This window comes from Equus quagga, chromosome 8 (assembly GCF_021613505.1).
Source record: "Equus quagga isolate Etosha38 chromosome 8, UCLA_HA_Equagga_1.0, whole genome shotgun sequence".
Taxonomy (NCBI): domain Eukaryota; kingdom Metazoa; phylum Chordata; class Mammalia; order Perissodactyla; family Equidae; genus Equus; species Equus quagga.
The window spans coordinates 7,676,176-7,690,132 of record NC_060274.1 but is presented as its reverse complement, the minus strand read 5'-3'; the positions used below and the strand labels follow the sequence as shown (position 1 = coordinate 7,690,132).

At 42.6% G+C, this 13,957-nt stretch overlaps 1 protein-coding gene across 6 annotated transcripts in view; it reads left to right on the top strand.

Moving 5' to 3' along the window:
* MAP3K4 (mitogen-activated protein kinase kinase kinase 4) overlaps positions 1–12,350 on the top strand; it is a 138,976-nt gene extending 126,626 nt beyond the window's left edge. For 5 of the 6 annotated variants that reach the window (XM_046670631.1, XM_046670630.1, XM_046670632.1 and 2 more), the window contains 8 exons: positions 1,730–1,921; positions 3,046–3,116; positions 4,134–4,250; positions 5,142–5,301; positions 7,217–7,339; positions 7,973–8,079; positions 9,646–9,825; positions 11,336–12,350. In XM_046670631.1, coding sequence (XP_046526587.1) covers positions 1,730–1,921; positions 3,046–3,116; positions 4,134–4,250; positions 5,142–5,301; positions 7,217–7,339; positions 7,973–8,079; positions 9,646–9,825; positions 11,336–11,356 — 971 coding nt within the window. In that variant the 3' untranslated portion in view covers positions 11,357–12,350. Of the gene's footprint in view, positions 1–1,729; positions 1,922–3,045; positions 3,117–4,133; positions 4,251–4,341; positions 4,433–5,141; positions 5,302–7,216; positions 7,340–7,972; positions 8,080–9,645; positions 9,826–11,335 lie in introns of those variants that run through there. The other variant, XM_046670636.1, reaches the window with a different exon arrangement.
* Positions 12,351–13,957: the final 1,607 nt, after the last annotated feature.

Genomic DNA, 13,957 nt, shown 5'->3' with positions numbered 1-13,957 from the left:
TGATGCAACATTTAACAGGCTGGGGCAGGTTGGGTGTGTGGAGAGGGCTTGGGGTCAGGGACGGTTTCCTGGCTTGAGCCTGGCGACGGGGAGGAGGGTCTCTCCAGTGGCTCTCGTTTAGCTAGTAGTTCCCACAGATACCAGGTCTTTGCGATGATTTTCAAAACAAATACTTTGTGGTCAAGTAAACTTGGGAACTCTTGGGAGAGTTACAGTTCACGTTGACTTATTGAAGACTGAGAGATCTTGGGAACCTTTTACTGTATAAAGAAAAATAAACCTTTCCCAGAAATATTTGACAGTGGAGTCCATGGCCTCACAGCTGTGAAATCTTACTCAATGCTCAGTGGTCTCAATGTGTCGCATACTGAGGTAAAGGAAACAAGGATCCGTGTTTTAGGAAATGATTGTAGTAAGAAGCTATAATTAGAACATTATAAATCTCGGGGCATTTCTCTTAAGTTAACCTTACAGTCATCTGAGGCCTCAGTGATCTCTGCCAGAAGTTGCAGGCTCTTAGATGCTAGTTTGGACACAGCAGGAGAAGTGCTGTACAGGAGATGTGTATGAAGCGGTGTTTTTCCAGTGAAGTTCCATCACTAACCCATTGGTGGTTTGTAAAATCAGCATTCGTACAAACAGGATGGAGTCCAAATCACATGGAGTAAGAGTAATGTTTCATGAAACTGTTGTTTTAGATATCTGTTCTTACTATAAATCACCATAAAATGAGTTGGAGAAAGAGAGACATAGAACCTGATGGGAAAATGAGTAATAATAACAATAGCTAGAATTTATTGAGTATTTCTGTATTTCAGGCACTGGGCTAAATGCTTTACAGGCGTAATTTCATTAGGTCCTCACAATAGCTCTGGGAATTAGGTATTATTACCTTCATTTCACAGATTAGGAATTTGATATGTGAAGAAGTCAATTAACTTGCTCATTGTGACACACCTAGAAAATGGTCAGGCCAGGATTTTATCCCAGGCATTCTGATTCAAGAGCCCTTACTCTGAGCAGTTCCTCGAGAAGGGCCCAGTTAATTCCCTTCTCATCAGAGGTAGCTTCCTGGAAGAGGTGTGGTGTTTCTGCTGATTTACTCGTAAGTCAGGCACTGTGGTGAGAAGACAGCATTGTAGGCAGACAGGAAAGTGTGAACAGAGGCATGGAAGGGAGGAACAGTTCAGTGTGTTCCAAGAGAGTCTTCTCAGTTTGCTTCTCCAGAGCCTGTGGTAGGGAACAAAAAGGGAATGGCGTAAAAAAATGAACCAGAAAAGATAAACTGGATCCAAATTACACAGGACTTGAAATCCCTTATGAAGGGCTTTGCATTTTTGGGAAACATTGTGATGACCCATGAAATAAATTTATGTAGGACAGTAACACGATCAGATTTTATGTGTTGGAGAGTGGGTTGGAGAGAGGAGAAACTCGAGGGAGGCAGGTGGCTCCTGCAGGAGTCTCACCAGCGGTCTCGGGAGAGGAGCTCAGCCGTGCTGTCTGACTGGCAGACGTGATAGGTGTGTGTTTATATGGTGGGTGGGATGCTCTGAGATATTAGACTTTGATGGACTGTAATTCACCTGTTATGTATATGAGCAGACAATGAGAAGTCTTGCTCTGATGGAATGCTAATAATGTATATTGCTCTGTTTTTATTATTATTTGCTGGAAATTGACTTGATAATAATGATTGGGAGAACTGCGTTTGTGATTCTCCCTGCAGATACGGCTTCTAAGCAAGGACCCATAGAAGCCATCCAGAAGTCAGTCCGATTGTTTGAAGAAAAGAGGTATCGAGAAATGAGGAGAAAGAATATCATTGGTCAAGTTTGTGATACCCCGAAGTCTTATGATAATGTTATGCATGTTGGTTTGAGGAAGGTGACCTTCAAGTGGCAAAGAGGAAACAAAATTGGTAAGAAAACTAAGGAACGTGATACCAAGGTCGTCTCTGTTAGAAATAGCAAGAGTTACACTTCTTCAGGTTAAATCTTATGTAGTTGGTCCTTCTCTCCTAGAGACATGGCAGATATACATTGTATCTTTGCAGAGGGTTCTGTGTTTCTGTTTCATTTTTAAGATGTGTTCTAAGAGCAATACCAAATGAGATTTTAGAAAGATATTACTACATGATTCATTAAGTTGAATAGTTTTACTTGATAACTCCAGAGGTTGCCAGTGAATAAGTACATAAATTTTACCTGTTTGTTCTAGTCTGTATTCTTTTTAATTTATTCCCACAAGAATGTTACTGAAGAGAGACTGGATACAGATAAAGGCAGGGCAATCTTTTCTAAAACATTGCCTAATTAATTGATTTCCAGGTAAAATGGCTTCTTGTAAATTACTAGTAGTAGATTGTGTGAGAAGGAGCCCCATCGTGTTTCAGACCCTTCCCCCATTTAAGTGCCTTTGTGTCTGTTGAGCATTTAGGACTGAAGAGGCAAACACAGTTGTAATTCGGGGCTCTGAACCTCAGGAGACCTGGAGGTTCCCTGGAGCTGTTAGTCAGGGCAGAAAACAGTGAAGATAATCAAGTACTCTATAAATTATATTATTGTTATCAACCTTATTCAGCCACGTCTCCCCTGTAATTTCTTGAAGGTGTGTCAGTAGAATATCCACTCCCACACAGTCCTGGCCGAGCGGCAATGACGTGCCCCTGGACGGAGGCCAGGCTTCCCCCGGCGCTCCCCCTGCCCTGCCCACCCCTGCCCTCCCGGCCCAGCCCTCTTCCAGGCTGCAGGGGCTCAGGCGTGCGCACCAGGGCGCCTAGTGCTCTCCTTCGGGCCTCTTCTGACATTTTCCAGAATTAACTTAAAATGAAAACCAACACAGTTCTACTCTGTTGAAAGCTATTTATAGGTAAGACAGGGTGAAGAGATTGTCTATGGCTTGGTTTATTAGGGAACTGGTAATAAGACTCTAGTAAGATAAACATAGATACGTGAATATGGATTTAGAATCGGCTGAGATGGTTGTGCGTCTGAGTGGCCTGGCTTTGGTGACTGAGAGCGCCGTGTTTGTTCCTGTTCCCAGGGGAAGGGCAGTATGGAAAGGTTTACACCTGCATCAGTGTCGACACCGGTGAACTGATGGCGATGAAGGAGGTGAGTGGCCGGCCCTCTGGGGCCCTGTGTGAGGCATCTGTGCATTTGGGAGTTTCCCTTAGTGCGTAGCTGTGGGCTGGCTTTGGTCCTTCCACAGTGAGCCGTCTGGGCCTGAGGCCCGCTTTTTATCATTTACACCATTGGGACCAGCCAGGCAGACACACGGAGAAAACACATGAGAGTAAAGGAGTTTACAATTCCAGCGAGGAGGTAAGACCAGGAACACAAATAATTCTGACACCACACAGGGATGGTAAGTGCCATCCAGAGGGAGACAGAAGCAAAGTTTCCTGGAAGCTTAGAGGACGACGATAGCAGTAGCATCTTATGGGGTGGTTTGGGGGGAGAAGATGACGTTTGTGATAAGCTTCAGAAGTGAGCCATGTTTAACAGCTGGAGGTAGAATGGGAAGAGCAGGGAAAACCTGAGGTGGGTCTGTCAGGGAGGCAAAGACTGTTGTCGCTGTGAGGAGACGCCGCGCGACTCAGGAGCAGGGGCGCAGTGGAGGACGAGGCCGGGGCTGCTGCAGCCACTGCTGTCCCAGGTGGCCTTGCGTGCAGCAGGGCACACAGCCTGACCATGCCGATCACCCCTCTCCTGACCTCCTGTAGCATTTCTTCATCTCCCTGCCCGGCACTTACCCCCACAGCTTTTATATCCTTATTCCAGCTTGATTGTAAACTTCTTAAGGGCAGAATCCTGTCTCATCTTTTTATCTTGCCCAGAGCCTAAACACCTCTGATTGCTTACTGAATGTGTAATGTTTTTATTAATTCAGTTTGCGCTTGTGAGCACTATCCCATTAGCTGTTATCTCACCGAATATTCTTAAAGCAGAATTCAATTGGAACAACAAAGGAAAGGAAGTCTGGAAGTAAAGTCACAAAGGCACTGACCGTAGTCTCATGGGTCTGGACAGTGAAAATGTCAGGATACAGCTCTCAGCCCTTGTGTTTAAAGTTGTTGTGTTTCTAGTTTGTGACAGTACCAATAGTAATCAACAATTTTCCTTTTACAGATTCGCTTTCAACCTAATGACCATAAAACTATCAAGGAAACTGCAGACGAATTGAAAATCTTCGAAGGCATCAAACACCCCAATCTGGTTCGGTATTTTGGTGTGGAGCTTCATAGAGTAAGCAGCTTTAATCCCACGGTTTTTGTGTGAGGAATCAGTGAGGGTCCAAATGGAGTCCTGTCCTACATCACAGGTCTTCTCATTTCAGAGCACAGTAACTTTGCCTAATTGTCAGGAAATCTCCATGAGTTACATCATTTCTGCCTTCTCTCTGAAACTAGAGGAGTTCTTCCTAAAATGTAAGTTGTAGACTGTAGTCATTAACCCACCATTATAAAGCACTGAAACCCATCCTGCCAATCAGAGGAGTCTTCTGAAATGCCCCATATGCAGCTCCTCGCGACCTGGGATTTTCCTGCTATGTTTTGCTGAACCACTCTTGAGCACACTGTGAAGTAATACTGATTTTTCTTTTATATGTGTTTAAGGAGCCCGTGTGAAATGAGAGGGAATTGAAACCTCACATTCATTTTCCCTCTTGTGTTTAGAAATAAATACACGGAGGGAAAGAGGATAACTTGGAGCATCTTGGTGGAATACAAGCTTCCAGGGGAAGTTGGATATTGGTGATTTTTAATGTTTCCACAAATAAATCCGTATTTGAAAAGGATGTGTTTCAGTACTTAATAATATATTTATAGGGACAGCCCTGTTGGTCCCTGTCTGAGATTATATGGCAGACTTAATTTTGGAGGATTATAGACATTTGTCACCTGTGGTGAGGAACTGTTCTTACCCCATCTGACTGTATAATTCCAGACAGAGGAGGCAGGCAGACACTGCTGTAGAGGAGTTAGAAATGACGGTTATAAGACAACTCAGCATTCAGGATGACAGGTGCAGCATACTGTTAGAGAGAAGATTACTTTGGGGCGTGGCCTGTGAAGTTTTCCAGATCCTTCACTTAGTGTACATGTAAACACAGGCTGCGTTTTATTCCTCCCGCAGGAAGAAATGTACATCTTCATGGAGTACTGTGACGAGGGTACGTTAGAAGAGGTGTCGAGGCTGGGACTTCAGGAGCATGTCATTAGGCTGTATTCAAAGCAGATCACCGTTGCAATCAATGTCCTCCATGAACATGGCATAGTTCACCGCGACATTAAAGGTAATCCCCACACTCGCCTGGCTGCCGTGGGCCCGAGACTCATCTGGTGTGTAGTACATAGTAGGTACTCTCAAGGCGCTTGTTCCCACTCCCGCGCATCGCTTCTCTAGGGAGAAATCCCGGTACTGTAAGTCTTCTTCCATACAGAACCCTGTGTTGAGAAACTATAGAGCACACGTCTCCCTCCAGGAGTGGGTAGGGCTGCTCTGTCTTTCTGTTCAACACTGCGTTTAGTGACATCTATTTCCCAGAACTGAAATTTGCTATTTTATAGGCTGATTGGGCCCACCCTGTGTATTTACTGGACATTTGTCATGAGAGCGTCCTTTGTCCTATGTCGAGACTCTTGTGTATTTATATGTGAGTGTCGTAAATACGTAAAATGACAGTGAATCAGAGATGCTGGTGTAAGTCGCGATGTGCAGGTGTGTTTTGGGAGACAAGGACAGCGTTGATGTACGCCAGCCTCCTCCAGTGTAGACTTCTGATAAGACAGATTTGGTGGGGCTGATGGATGATAATTGTGTTTCCTTTCTGGTGTGAGAGGAATAGCCGTGCCGCTGTCTCCGAACTGTCTCTCTTGCATTTGCCCAACATGCCATGCCCCTGACTTTTGTATTTGGGAGTCTTTGGGGATAATTAAAGTGACAAGTTATTTTTGTCTCTAATCGACCCTAGACTAAAGGATTCTATCTGTCACCTTGTCTGAGACCAGCCTAAACACATTCTCTCTAGAATTGGTCTGACTTCTAACCCCACTAGACGCAGTGGGGGGCCACGTTACAGCAGAACCTGCTTTGGTCTGAGTGTGAGAGTTGTCCTGCTCTCGAGGGTGGCTCGGCCTGAATCCCCAGCATACTCCAGTCTTGTCCTCTGCCTGCCCATCCACCACCTTGCTTCGTTGTTTGAGATCATTCTGGGCATTTGCTTAATTGGGCCTTTTGTCAGGCCATGGCATTGCCTGTTTCCAGTGGTTCTTCCCCAAATACCATGCTCAGTTCTTTGTCCACTGTCATGAAACAGTACTGTCGTGTCATTGGCTGTCGCCATAAAGAGAATCCCTCGGAGTCCTTGAAGGAAGTCTGTTCACTTGTGTCCTTGTGATATTCCTGACAGTTCAGCATGGCTAAGAATGTGCACATATGGACTAGCTGCAGAATAAGGAAGCGAGCACTTGTGTAGTCCTCTGTGGGCCACCTGCAGTGGGAGTGCAGGCTGTGAGGATTAACAGTTAGACTTCAGTGTTGTATGGCTCATTGTCTGACTTGAGTGGCTCTGTGTTGCTTTTTAAAAGAAGTGCCACAAGATACATAACGCCAAGATGGGTGGCTCAGTTGGCGTGATAATATCTTGTGGCTTATAGCAGATGGCAGAGCTGCCCTGAGAGATGAACAGTAATCCACATTCCAGCTAGAGTACAAGTTAGGCACGTATACTCCTTGTAGAAATGCAAGACAATTAAGAACATTCTTTTTGGTCACAGTCTAAAATAAATCCAGTGTCAGCCTCAGATACAACTCGAAAGACAACAGCGGGTGCCAGTTCTCGTCTCCATGTTGTTTCCTGTTACAGGAGCTGCTAATGATATACAGCTCTAATTTGCAGGGACTCTCACCACAAGCATTTGTGTTTTATATGTGATTTCTTTTAAATATCTCTCTGGGTTTTTAGTGTTAGAATTGATGCATGTATTTCAGTTTGGAATGTATTGGTCAACACTATCTATAATGATATTAAAATTGTTTGTATTAACGTTTGTGTAGAAGGCTTTCTTGATTACACTTTGTAAGTAAAATTTCATTAACCTTTATGTTATTTAGTCTGTGAATCAAGTTCCTGGTAGTTTGGGTTACCATGTAGGCTTTAAGATGCCCGCAGTGTGCCTCGGAAGCTCATGACTGCTTGTTTCTGTTAGGTGCCAATATCTTCCTCACCTCGTCTGGACTAATCAAACTGGGAGATTTCGGATGCTCAGTGAAGCTTAAAAACAATGCACAGACCATGCCTGGGGAAGTGAATAGCACACTGGGGACAGCAGGTGGGGACCAGCTTGGTTTGTCTTTGCACTGTGACTCGTTCCTGTGTGCTCGGTAACCGGGCTTTCCCCTCGCCTCTCTTGTCAGCAGAGGCCTGGAGAGCAGGTAAGGCTTTCTGCCCGTGAAGGACCCAGGCCGCAGACGCTGAGGCTCCGCCTGACCGCGCTTGTCGGACTGGGCAATTCAAAGGAGGGAGGAAGGCCTTTTTTCCTTCTCAGAAAAACTTGATTGTTCTCATTGGGTTTACTAAAACTATTCTAGTTGAAAGAGCCTTATGTTTAAATGGTAATTATTTGTTTTGATTGTTTTGTGTCATAAAATTTTACATCCTCCTTTGCAGGTTAAGTTTCATATTTTCATTGTAAATATAATTTAATCTGAAGATTTGCACACTCAAAAATTGTCTTATAGAAGGTAATTCAGCCCCTAAAATGTCCATTCAAGAAATTGATTTGAGATATCTCTTCAAGTTTCGATATTTCCTATTATATAATTTGGAGAAAGTATCCCCCCTCAACTAATTAGTTGTTTCTTCTTGTAGAATATTATACAATATCAATTTATTGCTTGACTCTGTTAATACATGGTGTTGTGTTTATGACCCATTCTTATCTCCGTATCTGTGGCTTTTAAAGCATACATGGCTCCAGAAGTTATCACTCGTGCGAAAGGAGAGGGCCATGGGCGTGCGGCCGACATCTGGAGTCTGGGGTGTGTTGTCATAGAGATGGTGACCGGCAAGGTAAGCAGAGACCACACCTGGAGGAGAAACTTCAGGAGGGCACTTTACATGAACAGAGCAATAGTTGTGTTTTTATTATCATTATAAATATTGTGGACACATTTTTCTGCTAAATAGACGACACAACTAGAGATTAAGAATGTGACCTGTCAAAAGATTCAATAAGTTAGGTGACAAACTAGGAGTCAAATATTTATAAGATATATGACTTAAGAGAACTCTCATGAGGGGTGAAGAAAAGCATAAAGCTCTCAGTAAAACACAGGGCAGCAGGCAGCTACAGAAAGAAACATGAAGTTGAAGACTTCTGTCCACACAAAGACTGGCACGTAAATGCCTATGCCAGCTTTATTCCTAACTGCCGAGACCTGGAAGCAGCCAAGGGATCCTTCAGTAAGGAAATGGTGAACCAACTGTGGGGACCCATACGACAGACGATTATGCCACAATAACAAGTGAGCTACTGAACCACAAAACATTATGCAGGAACCCTAAAAGCATGTTGCTAAGTGAAAAAAGCCAATTGGAAAATGCCACATACTGTATGATTCCAACTCTGACATTCTGGAAGAGGCAGTAAAAGGTCAGTGGTTGCCTGGGGCTCTAGGAGAGAGACGGAAGGACGGACAGGTAGAGCACAAGGATTTTCACAAGGGCAGTGAAACTGTTCTGTATTGTATAGTATCTGAAAATTCTGAAACTTGATCTTCTGATGAAGATACTGCTAATGAACAGTTACACAAATGTATAGAGGCACAGTGTGTATGTGTGTAGTGTCATTTATAAAGCAGAAAAGTTAGAAACCTCCTAAATGTTATCAGTAGGAAATTAAATTATTATACAGCTGTACCTTGCAGCTGCTGAAAAAGATCACACATAATAAGTGCTTAATAAATATTAGCTAATAATTCGCATTAACATAGAAGGATGCCTATGATATGTGTTATTTTAGTCAAGCCATACATCAAAGAAGGTTCAAGCTCTCACATTGAAGAATGCATACCATGATAACTAAACAACGGTACAGAAATATACACAAACTTAGTTCTTTCCCCGCTGAATCTCATTTTTCCTGTGATCATAAAATAATCTAAGCTTCGCACTAATAGAATTTGATGCTCTTTATTCAACAGGGTAGCCTATTAAACATTCCTTTAAGATAACTGTTGAATTTTATGTTTTGTTAGATTTTCATATCACTTTATATATTATATTTTTTATTTGCATGATGATGGCATCTAGATAATGCTGGATTAATAGAACATCCAAATGGGGTAGGCAGACTGTGCCGACAGCCTGGTTTTCTAAATAAAGTTTCATTGGCACATGGTAATACCCATTCATATATACTGTCTGAGGCTGCTTTCACACCACAGTGAGGGAATTAAATAGTTGTGGCAGTGATCATATGATCCACAAGCCTAAAATATCTACTATTTGCCCTTTAAGTAAAAGTTTGTCGGCCCCTGATATGTGTTAATATTGGGATGCCTAAAAACAGATTGAGAAGTTGTGTTTTTTTATGGTGACGTAGTATTAAAACCTGATTTTTTTCTCTTTTCTCAGAGGCCTTGGCATGAATATGAACACAACTTTCAGATTATGTATAAAGTGGGAATGGGACATAAGCCACCAATCCCTGAAAGATTAAGCCCAGAAGGAAAGGACTTCCTTTCTCACTGCCTTGAAAGTGAGCCCAGGATGCGGTGGACAGCCAGCCAGCTCCTCGACCATTCCTTCGTCAAGGTTTGGCAGACTGCTGTATAGTTTTCTCCATATTTGAGTATATAGAAGTTCTGTTTGTATCTGGCACTTAAGAAAATTTGGAAACTTAAATATAAATACCTATATCTGAAACGGAAAGGAACTAAATGGATTATGCCAGGGAATTTTGTATATATTTTTTCTTTTGGACAATGTTTACTAAGGTTCTCCTGCTTGATCCATTTTGGTGGTGTGTTTGAGGAGTGTATAGTCTCCTCAAGTACAGGGTTAGTAATGACTGATCTCTGCTGAGAGAATAGAGACAGGGTTAGTAATGACTGATCTCTACTGAGAGAGCAGAGACAGGGTTAGTAATGACCAATCCTTGTGTTAAAAGCTGTGATAATGGTCTGTGTGCCATGTGGTAGGGTCATTGAGAAGGGGAATTTAATCCAGTCAGGTAATCCTAGATACTGCTTTCTCTAGGATGAGATGCCTGGGCTGTTTGGGAGGGTTTCGCCAGATCAGGAGTGGGGGTAGGGTACGGGTATGGCAGACAGTGGAAGAGAGCTGGACAGGCTCAGACTAGGAGGGTAACGCAGTCAGGAAGTGTGCATGGGTAGATGCTGATGGCTCACAGGATGTGGCAAATGGCACAAGATATGGCTGGGAAAGTAAGCAGGAGCCACGTGAAGGACTTTCAGTGTAATTGTAAGCGTGACAGGATGAAACTGTGTTTTAGAATGATCATTCGGGAGACAAGAGACGACTTAGGAGGCTGCTGATACGGCTGATGGGTGGGAGTGGGAGGTGAGGGGTGAGTTATCAGTGATATTTAGGAGTTGAAGTGGCCATGACTGAGTGAGTGGATGTGGAAGGTGAATGAGAGGAGGAGTCTAGGATGGCTCCCAGGCTTGTGTCACCAGCTTGTCGAGAGTCCCCTCGCAAGGCCAGGGAAGGAGGGCAGCTGGTGGAGGGGTGGGTGAGGGAGAGGACGATTTCCTCTGTAGCAGATTGTGTTGAGGTGTGTTTGAAGCATCTGCTTGGGGATTTCAGATGGGCATTTGGATATTTTGAGTTGGCGTTCAAGAGAGAATTGGGGTAGCATACAGATTACAGAGACAGAAATGTTGCTGGGAGAGTATTCAAAGGAGAAATGGAATGAGAATGGGACCTTGGAGAAAACTTTGAAACGGGCCCTGCAGAGGAGCTCCTGATAAAGGAAAGGAAGGTGCAAAGGAGCAGGGTGAGCGAAATCGAGGCACCACTGCCAGATTTGCTATATAAATATTAGGGATTTGTAATTAAATAAAAAATTATTTCTTTGTTATAAAGTATGAAAACAATTTATATTGACTTGATATTGTACGAATGCTTTCAGTCCTCGGTCCACAGAGCAGTGACTCAGCCCTGACATTACTCATTGCACCGGGTGAGCCTCGCTCTGTGCCGGGCGCAGTGCTGGGAGCAGCAGGATGCGTTGACTGGGGCTTACCTGTTGGTCTTATCCGGAGCATGACTAGGGCTCAGCTCTCTCCTGCCTTCCTCACAGGTTTGCACAGATGAAGAGTGAAGCCGGTCAGTCTGTGGCCTAGTAGTGCGTGTACTCGGAAAATTCTCTTAATCACTACTGTATGTAATATTTACATAAAGACTGTGCTGAGAAGCAGTATAAGCCTTTTTAACCTTCCAAGACTGAAGACTGCACAGGTGACAAGCGTCACTTCTCCTGCTGCTCCTGTTTGTTTGATGTGGCACGGGGCCCTCCTGAGTGACGGTGTCCACGAGGTGAAGAAGCTGCATGTTAAGTGCCATTACTACTGTACACGGACCATCGCCTCCGTCACCTCCGTTTCTTGCGTGACTGAGACCGTGACATCAGTGTAGTATTTTTGACCTTTGTAGGTTCAAAAGCAGTTGTAGTGTTATCAGGCGTCCTGGGCCTTGTTGTTAATCTCCTGTTTGTCGAGTGCACTGACTGTGAAACCTTACCTTTTGTTGTTGTTGGCAAGCCACAGGTTTGTTATGCAAAAGGCTAATTGATGAAATTTAAGAAAAAGGTTCTTTTTTCAATAAATGGTTTATTTTAGGAAAGCTCAGTTATATTGTCTTTTAATGATTATCAGCTTCAGAGCCAGCACATTATCCAATAAGGAAGTCTGTCATTTTCACTCATGTGTTCCTCAACAGAAGGGGTACGATGGAGTGTGCTGGAGATGGGCCCTGGATTAGGAATTCCTTCAGGACCTGGGGTCTCCTCGCTGAAAAGTGAAAGGGCTAAATGAAACAACACTAAGGATGTAAGAGGGCCTGTTAAATGATTTTATATTAGCCAGCAAGTTTACAGCAGATAAAAGTTTATCACATATTGGGGGTTCAATTTATTTTTAAACCAAGATGTACAGGGGCTTGGTCGATGTAAATACTGCTGAATAGTCTCTTGACAAGAAAGCATCTTTTTCAGAATGTAAATATTTCAGCAGTTAGTTTTCTGAAATTGTCCAAATTAAGTGTCATTGATGCTGTTCTTTTATTTCTTTTTGCTATTAAATTTTTTAAAAGATTGACCTTAAAGCTTCCTGAAATCTTTTTAGAAGATCGTTGACTTCTGTTCACCTTCCCTCCAGGATGGGAGATGCCCTCAGCCAAGACATTAACGTCCAGAGTATGCTGGCATCAGAAGGATTTATACAAACACTTAGTTTTTTTAGTTTCAGTTTTTTAAACAGCTTTTTAAAGCTGTAATTTACATACTGTTCGAAGTGTGAAGTTCAGTGATTTTCAGTATAGTCACATAGCTGTACAACCATCGTCACAGTCCATCTTAGAATAATTCCATCACCCCAAAAACAAACCCTGATGTCCTTTTGCATCACTCCCTATTCCTACCCCCAGCCTTAGGCAACCACTAAGCCACTTCCTTTCCATAGATTTGCCTATTCTGGACATTTCATATAAATAGAATTTTATAATTTGTGGTCTTTTTCATCTAACTTCTTTCACTGAGCATGATATTTTCTGAGGTTTATCCATCTCGTAGCATGTATGAGTACTTCATTTCTCTTTATTGTTGAATCCTATCCGTTGTATGGCTATGCCACATGTTTTGTTTATTCTTTCACTACTTCTGCTTTTTGGTTTATGACGGATAATGGTTCTCTGAACATTCACATAACAAGTCTTTGTCTGGATATGTGTTTTCATTTGTCTTGGGAGTGGAGCTGCTGGGTCATATGGTAAATCCATGTTCAGTATTTTAAGAAGCTGCCAGACTGCTTCCAAAGTGGCTGCACTCTGTTGCGTTCCCGTCAGCAGTGTAGGAGGGGTCCAGCTTCTCCACACCCTCACCAGTACTTGATATTGTCTTTCTTTTTGATAATAGCCATTCTGGTGTATGTGAAGTGGGATCTCACTGTGGTTTTGATCTACATTTCCCTAATGATGGCAAGCATTTCTTCTTGTGCTTCTTGGCCATTTGTATGTCTTCTTTGGTGAGATGTCTATCTGAATCTTTTGCCTGTTTTTAAACTGAGATATTTGTCTTCTTAATGAGTTGTGAGATTTTTTTATATATTCTAGATACGGGTCCTTTACCAGATATCTCCCAGTCTGTGGCTTGTCTTTTCACTTTTTTAATGATGTCTTTTGAAGCGCAAAAGTTTTGAATTTTGAAGTCCAGTTTATCAACTTATTCTTTATGGCATGTGCTCTTGAAATGATCTAAGAAATCATGACTTGACCTGAGGTCATGAAGATTTATACCTATATTTTCTTCTAAGAGTTTCATAGTTTTAGCTCTTATATTTAAGCCTATCATCTAGTTTTAGTTAATTTTGGGGTATAATATCAGTTACGGGTCCAAATTCATCCTTTTGCATGTGGATATTTATTTGACCCAGCATCATTTGTTGAAAAGACTGTTCTTTCTCCATTGAATTGTTTTGGCATCCTTGTTGAAAGACCATAGATCTAGGCATTTATCTGTGGACTCAATTCTGTTCCATTGACCTCTCTCTTATTCAGTACTACACTATCTTGATTAATGTAGCTTTGTAGTAAGTTTTAAAGTTGAGAAGTGTTAGTTCTCCAACTTTATTCTCCTGTTTCAAGTTTTGCCCTGAAAGTTTTGACTATTCTGGGTCATTTATATTTCCCTATGAATTTTAGGATCAGC